The following is an 8204-nucleotide window of genomic DNA, read 5'->3' as shown; positions in this document are numbered from 1 at the left end:
CTCAAGGGTCGGCGGAGGCCCTTTAACCTGGCGGCTGTCTTCCTCGCTCTGGCTCCACGTGCCTCGAAAATAATAGGCGACCAAACTTCCCTCACCACGCCTCCGATCACCTCACTCCCCGCACAAGAGAGCGTACACACACACGCCGCGTCCCCACCCCACACCCCCGCGCTCCCTCCCTCTCCCCTCACCAATGGGTTTCGCGCAATCGTAAGGCCGTGTATAAAGGGAGGAGAGATGGTCGCGGCCTCCCATTCAGTCAACTCCAGTCCCACGGCGGAGCCTCCTCCATCCAACTCTCTCCCTCTCTCTCCAGCGCCACAAGCCCTCTGCCAACTGGGCACCGGCAACCCTCCGTCTGCCAAAACAGACGACGGAACTCCCCACCTGTTGTCTCTCCGGTGTTGGTGGTCGAAAGGGAACGGACCGTTCGGACGTCCCTTTGGGAGACACGTTTCTGGTTCGCAGCAGTCTTCGAAGTCGAAACGCCAACAAGTGTCCCCCCTTAAGGGTAATCAAAGCGATCGGGGAAGGTTGACTCCGTCTTTCCCTATTCTTCTGCACGGTCTGCCGCCAGGAGACTTGAGCGGGAGGTGTGACGTAGTAAGCCTGCCAGGCCGCCTTTCCCGCCCGCCGCGGCCCATCTCAGGTGATCCGCAGCAGCCGAAGTGAACGGCCGAGGAATTTTTTTGTCCGCAGCCCGACGGATCTCCTCACTTCCTGAAGCTATGGCGTTCGCAAGGATAGCGATGGTGCACTGGAAGAGTCTGGTTGTGGTGTTGGTGCCCCTGTTGCTGCTACCCATCCCGCTGGCTAGCTACACCAAGGTGAGGGGCGGTCCCTTTTTCACCTAGTCGTGTTGTTTTGGTTCTTAATGTATTTCATGTCGTTTGACTCCCTCGTGATCCTTCCGGATGGTCTTGTTTGGCGTGCGCTAATTGTGTTTGTGCGTTGTGGAATAATCTGGTCTCTATGAGGTTCATGGTGTGGTATTTGGATTGGGGCGGACTGTTTCCCATGCTCGTAGTCCAGAAATAATATCCGAGTGTTTCGGCGCCCGCTTAACCCTCGTAGTGGCATGAACGGACTGTTGAAAATGCGGAGAGATATCACTATTTATCAGCCCGATCTTCGGAAGTGTTAGTGCTTAATCGGTTTCCGGAAGACTTTCTAATGATTTATGAGATATTGGGGGGGGGGGGGGGGGGGAGGGGGTCATACTATTAACAAGACTATTTCGGCGAGTTCAATATTTTTCATTGGTAATAATATAATTTCATCACATTCATAGACATTAAAACTTATGTGCTGTAACGGATTTTTTTCCTTCCCTTGTGCTTTTAATTTCTATGGAATTTTTGCAAATTTTTCTCCGCTTGCGCTTCAGTTGTTACTTAATTTTTATGTTATAAAATTAGCATGTAAAAATCATGTATTTAGCTGCTGTTATAGCGTGTTCAAGCGTAGTCATGAGGTGCGTTATTGAGTGAAACTTTATTTCCCTAAGGCAGGTGATGAAGTATGTTCACCTGAACTTTCTTTGATAGTGTTTCCAACGGGACGTGTAATGGAGAAAATATGTGTGGAGTTCAGTTTCCACAAATGAGGCGTCGTCGCCCTCACAGTTAAATACTCTTTTTTATCCAAATTCCCAAACATGCGCAATATTCCGGTAATCTGTACTTCTAAATGGTTATTTTTTATGCCATTGCATGTAAAATAAATAAAAAAATTCGCTCCCATCAAATTCATTTTTTTAGAATCTTTCATCGCTCTCAGTTACTTCTCTTTTTTCGCTGCCTGTTCCACCTGTCATTTTATTGCGTCCATTATGTATTTGCATGAATACACTGTTCACTTCCCATTATTACGAATTAACGTTGAAAAATAATGTATTTTTGCGTTTTCTGCTGTATCTCTAGTGATTTGGTGCGACTTTAAATTGCGATTCTTTGAAAAGAAGCATTTTTTCCTGAACACATTGAGTGTCCTCTCAGATGTTTCGTATTGCCACACAGGAGCGTCGATTTCTCACCAAAGAATTTGAATATAATTTTCTATAATTTTACCTTTTTTAGAGAACACATATTCCGATGAATTACTTCCTCCAACCGATTACTTGGAAGTCAACGCATGACGTTCTCAACATTCCATAATCCTCTGTGATTCTTCTTTTATGGTTTTATTAGCTTCAAGGTATGGAATGAAATCATTTCAGTTGCTTTGGACTTCGGTTCAATTCTTATCGCTAGCTTTTATTGTTCTGTAGATACAGATTGCGGTTCAAGGTGTATATCACGAAAACCATAAATTAAGATTCGTTTTTTCTTGTCATAGAGGGTAATAGTTTTCCTAGATTGATGCTTCTCTGATTTTTTTGTATTACCACATTGTAGCATCCATTTCGTACCAGTGAGGCTTTATAGTCATCTTGAACCTAGCCATTTTCCACATCACTCTTACACTTCACTGTGTATCAGAGGGATTATAAATTAATACAAATGCATAAGAGCATTCTTGAATCATTTTTTCGATTCAACGAATTACTCAAACGCCCCACCAAAAATTTATAACGGATTACCTCATATATTTTCATTCATATGGTGAAATTAGGTGAAAATATGAATGAAATAATATTTTAAAGCCACGATTTGTAATATCATCACAAATTCTTTTTTGATAGCACAAATATTTTTAGTCAATACAACGTAAGATAATTTACTATTTAGCTATGACTTGGTTAATTTCTGATTCGGCAAACGCTGAATTTTGCATTATAGCATTTTAGAGTTGAAGAGCTTGACCGCATTAGATATTTGAAATATGGCTATTCTGTGGAATTATGATTCCATACTTGCAAAAAAGGAAACAAATCGGTTCCTCTTGTCGTTACATATTGATGTAAAAACTACCACATTCAGTTTCAGGTCAATATATATCAAATGTATATTTTCTCATTCTCTTCTGTTGTATTTGTTTAAAATTGTTTGCTATGGTTGAATGGCCGTCGAATAAAGTTTATAAATTGCAGGAGCATTTAGTCACGATGCATTTATTAGCCCACTCAAATCTGTATTTTTTGGGCTTTTGAGATATGTAATGCATACAAATTTTGTTTTTCCCCGCCATATAGTGCCAATTCTAGATAATAGTATGGATTAAAATCACCCGATTTAGTCATCGAATGTGTAAATTTTCCACTTGCTTCATCTCTCTGCCACTTACTCTATCATAGGTGATCCCTTAATTCCAGTTTTTAAGTTTCGTTAATTACTTCCGTGAGTGCTGCACATTAGTTAATTAACAATCAAATAGCGATACAACCGTGTGCATTGCATTGGGAAGCCATGAAAGTCAGTGCTGAAACAAATATGGCAGTTGTATTTTTTGGTGTGCATCGACTACCTGCTTGCTTAAATATAACTGTGCTTCCAAATAGTAATGTTAGGATTTTTTTATAAAAAGGGTAATCCATTATTTATTTCGCCAAATGCCATTCTATCGATTTTTTTCCATCATCTGTCATCTGTTTCGTGACACGAATTGATTTGAGTTTTTTTTCGTATTTTGTTACATTTTTGTCCTCACTGATGTAGAGGTGTACTATTATTCGCTTGCCATAGATTAACCGGGAAATAATCAATTTAGCAAAATTATCGTCTGAGGCGAGACGAAAGTGACAAAATGAGAGGCTGCCCATCACGCAGGTGTGGAATTTTATTCCACCCACGCTCCATTCGCGACTTCCGCGAAAGGCGTGCAGGACGCTAATCCACCTGTACACATCTATTTATTCGCCACCTCACTCTTCTGTCCGATTTTGCCTGCTCCCCACCTCAGCGGGTGGTGGACCAACATTCCGAATATTGCCCCTTCCCTATAACTCCGCAGTGTGTTTCCTAGAGCTTCTTTAGATATTTAATATTTAAAAAATTTGGTTCGTCCCCAATATATTGTATCAAGTCTAGATAATAGTGTGGATTAAAATCACCTGATTTATTCATTGAATATGTCAATTTTCAACTTAATTTATCTCTCTGATATTTAGTTTATCATTGGTGATACCTTAGTTCCACTGCAAGTTTCGTAAACTAACCTCTCCCCCAACCCTAACTTCTTCTGTCACTCCCGGGGTAGAAAATTGATGGATGTACCCAAAAAGAAGAGGTGAAATGCAATTTTCAGACGTCCGAGTTCACTATAAATATTGAGCGTGTTTCCTAACTGTGATCTACGACGTGACATGATTATGATATATGCATAATCACGTGTCAAGCATTAGCTAACTGTGTTATATAAAATCATAACATAGTTGAGCGTTTTTATGCATGGATTTCAGTGTTGAAGAAAGCGAAAATGAAAGCTTATGAAGGCGTTGTTGAGATTACGAACGTCGCTGGGAGATGATACTTAATTGGATTGCTACGCATTTTTCTTCACTCGCGTATTGTTTCTCTGTGATGACGCTCCAGACGTTGATATAGATTGGCCAATGAAATGACCGTGGAATCGTACAGACTGTATACTTCTCTTCATATTTAAACAGGTTCACATGACATCCGTCGACTAATGAAACTGAAAACTGTGAGTTGAGGGTGTGGATGGTAGGGGCTGGTTTATTGAAAAAATAGCGAAAAATAAAATTAAGCCTTTAACGAAACATGAGCTTCATAGCTTCGGGACGTTTACAAAATAAATTACTCGTGATGGTCGATATCCCGTGAAAAACTCTTTCCAATGTTACGTAATGGTAGCTATTGTTCTTTATTTATTTGATTTATTCCAATGCCACCGAATACAGCACATATTGGCCATTTTACATCGGGGTGTACAAAAATGTTAACAATTACACGTGTACGAACAACAATGCCCTGGATAGGGGCAACCTACCCTAGCGGAACTCGAACCCGCGACCTTTCGTTAGTCAGGCGAGGACTTTACTGCTACCGAGGCCGGGGAAGAAGAACTCTGAAGAACTTGTGGTGTAATGTAGTATTAAAACACTACTATTACCACTAAAACATACTATTAAAATTGATTTGAAGTGTTCCTTGGTTGCCTCGATGTCTTTTTTGGACTTAAATACTCTAGTATTATATCAATTCTATTTTTTTATCCCGAGATTTCCTCCCTGATTAGAGGTTTCCTCAATGAATACGCGGAGGAAAAGCACACGAAACATATGACTGCGGCACTGCGTGTTAAAAATATTAACGCTCATTTAAAATCGATGAAACGTTACAATAATTTTCGTGGTAATTCGGCCAAGTTCTTTTGCTAATTTTTCTATGAACGCCGCCATATACCCTTGAGCACTGTAATGTCACGTTAAGTGATCTCTATACAGTCAATGTAATGCTAATTGTTCCTATAAGCCAGTGTTAAATGGTGACGCGTTAATTGAATAAGTCGCTCTCAACGGAACTTCTGGGTAACGCACACATTTACATGCCCGGTTAATGTGAAGGATCGCGAATCTCCACTGCGTACCTCATGTATTTTGCGCAAAACTGGCTCTCTTTACAGCTCTCTCAGTGTCCTCCCGGAGCACTTCTTAAAGCCGCTCGCATACGCTGAAGTGCGCATTATTAACGTCATGGGTGTCCTAGGCTTTGCTGTGCCACCTTCACTCGCATCAGCAAATAACCTGCAATTATTATTGCTGGAGGCAGTTTGCCGATCGAGATATCTAAGATTGCGGCAGCCCTATATCCACGAATGTGGTGCCAGCAGGTTATTTCAAAGAAGCCCATCATTCCTTCTGTCTCACGCCTGTCCCCCTTTTCTTATTCGTTTTTCCCCTTTTTTCCATAGCCATTTTAGTGCCACTACAAACAGGATTTTTATATTAGTCTTTGCTGTTTCCGCTACTTCTTTCAATTTAACGTTTAATTAAATTCACTAACTTCCCGTATAGATATCTAGTATTAATTATAGTGTATCTATAACCACTCATTTATATTATAAACAATAAGAACCTAGTTTTTGCTCCATTAGGTATTCGAAGTGTCCGTCTAACTAAACAACAGAAGTACTCATTAAGTCCGCTCCGATGGTTGATAGATGGTTAGGCAACAGGATAGATGATTAGATATTCGGATAGGTCTCGCTGAGAACTCCGATTCTGGTTGGAATATACTCTACTACTTCATTTCGACTACATCTATTTTATACTACAATTATAGTTTCTTATTTCTGTTTATGATCGGATAGTCTTCGAGCGCTTTCGGAAATAAGGGAACGGTATCATGTGCAAAGCTCAAGCATGCCAGCTACGCGTAGTTCAGGCACGCAATTCAGACGCAGCTATCGTTTTCTTTTAGTAGTTTTCGTATTTCGCGCGCGCATTGTCGTCACTCGCCGGCCGCACAGCTGTCTTTCTCCGCGTCTCTGGGGTCACGTCTTCCTCGGCGGACGCGCTCGGAATCCCACGAGGAAGAAGGCGCTGCCACGACCTTCGCCTTCCTCCTCGACTGCGCCGGAAAATATAGGTCGAACGATCGAGAGCGTTCTCGTCTTCTCGGCTGCGCAAGGCGATTTTCCCCTGGACGCGTCCGTTGTTGGTCAGAAAGCGAGGTAAAACGATTCCCGGTTTTCGTCTGCACTGTCTCGCGGTGAACGGGTCAGCTCGGACGAATTTGGATAGCGATTCCGGAAGTCGAGATTGGCAGACGGGTGTGTCTTCTCGCTACTTGGGGGTCTTAATGACTGCTCAGGACCGTCTGCCTCTGTTGCCTTTTTTCATTTCAATTATAGTTAAATAATTTTCTTTCCCGTCCTACAGTATTAATACTTTATTAATTATTTATCCTTAATAATGAAATATGTATTGTAGATTATATGAACCTTGTTTTTTTCTTTCCTTTCGTGTTCGTAGGGTCCGCCAAATTCAAGCACTGCTCCGATAGTTGTTACAAGCTTAGCCTAAAGGCTAGATGCTTCGATATTCGGACAGGCTTAACAGAGAACTCAAACGGAGGACCCGTTAGGAACCTCACTGTTTCTCCCTTACGATGCACAAACCGTCAGTGATTCTGATAGAACTGGAATTGAGATCAGAATTCTGAATCCGGTTTAGCTTTTGTGTGCGTTTTAGCATAGAATATGACACCATTATTCATGCCACTCTCTCAGGCTGCGTTAACAGTCGGTAGTATTCCAGTTATTGTACCCTGCTCAGGGTTCGGGGAAATTATTCTGGATCAAGCTTTAATGTTTCAGGTATAACGCCTTACGCGTGATATTAACTTTATTGCTTTTCTGTAGCCAATTTCTTGTAGCCAAGTCCTTGAGCAAGTGTCGCACTTTCAGTACTTAGGATGCGATATAACATATGACGAGGACAAACATATTATTAATAAAGTTAACACTTTCCAGAGAAAACGTGGCACAATTAGAAGAACTTTAAAAAAAACGAGGAAAGAAACACAAATAAAATTTTATAAAGTGATGGCAGTCCCTACTGTACCCTACGTATCAGAATGTTGGGTACAAAAAAGAATGAATTAAATAGAATCATCGGAAATGAAATTTTTAAGGTCAGTGAAAGGCTGCACAAGATTGGATAAATTTAGAAACACTCAAATAAGAGATGAACTTGGTGTGCAGGCAGTCACTGACAAAATACAAGACTACATACACAGGTGGAAGGAACATATACTTACTTGGAATGCCAAATGGAAGAATTCCAAAACAAGCAATGGAACATCAACCATTTGGTAAGAGAAGTATAGGAAGACCAAGGAAAAGATGGAAATGTGGAGCCGGAACAGGCTCAGTAGTCTAATACTTGAAGAAGAAGAAGCTTTTCAGTTTATCCATCTTTATACCCATTTAGTGCTCACGAAAACCATCGCTTACTGTTAGTGTTTAGTCTACGGGACAATCTTGTGGCTCCTTACTCCATCACTGTTGACTTCTAATCGGCCTATGTAACATTTCTTTCATAACATTCGCGCGGAGCATACATCCTTGCTCCTGCTCTTGAATTACCATTTTTTTCTGTTGCGTCCAACTCTCAAACATATCCGCGCTTGAGCTTTGCACATCTTTATGTAAACTAGATATCGCGAAACCTCATAGGATCTTTTAGTTTTTTATTAAATTTGCGTACTGGAAATTTTCCTCTTGGTCCACTGACGTCTCAGAGGTCAAGGATTTTTTCGAAGCGATGCCTTGACTAGCAATTTTTTTCGGAGAGCCTT

General features: G+C 41.1%; 1 protein-coding gene across 2 annotated transcripts in view; it reads left to right on the top strand.

Moving 5' to 3' along the window:
- The first annotated feature begins 262 nt into the window (after positions 1–262).
- LOC124155965 (solute carrier family 13 member 5) overlaps positions 263–8204 on the top strand; it is an 80090-nt gene continuing 72148 nt past the window's right edge. Inside the window, exon 1 of one of the 2 annotated variants that reach the window (XM_046530205.1) lies at positions 263–827. In XM_046530205.1, the coding sequence (XP_046386161.1) occupies positions 729–827 (99 nt within the window). In that variant the 5' untranslated portion in view covers positions 263–728. The remainder of the gene's footprint in view (positions 828–8204) is intronic. The other variant, XM_046530204.1, reaches the window with a different exon arrangement.

The sequence above is a fragment of the Ischnura elegans genome, chromosome 3, assembly GCF_921293095.1.
Source record: "Ischnura elegans chromosome 3, ioIscEleg1.1, whole genome shotgun sequence".
Taxonomy (NCBI): domain Eukaryota; kingdom Metazoa; phylum Arthropoda; class Insecta; order Odonata; family Coenagrionidae; genus Ischnura; species Ischnura elegans.
This window is presented reverse-complemented; position numbering and strand designations above follow the sequence as displayed.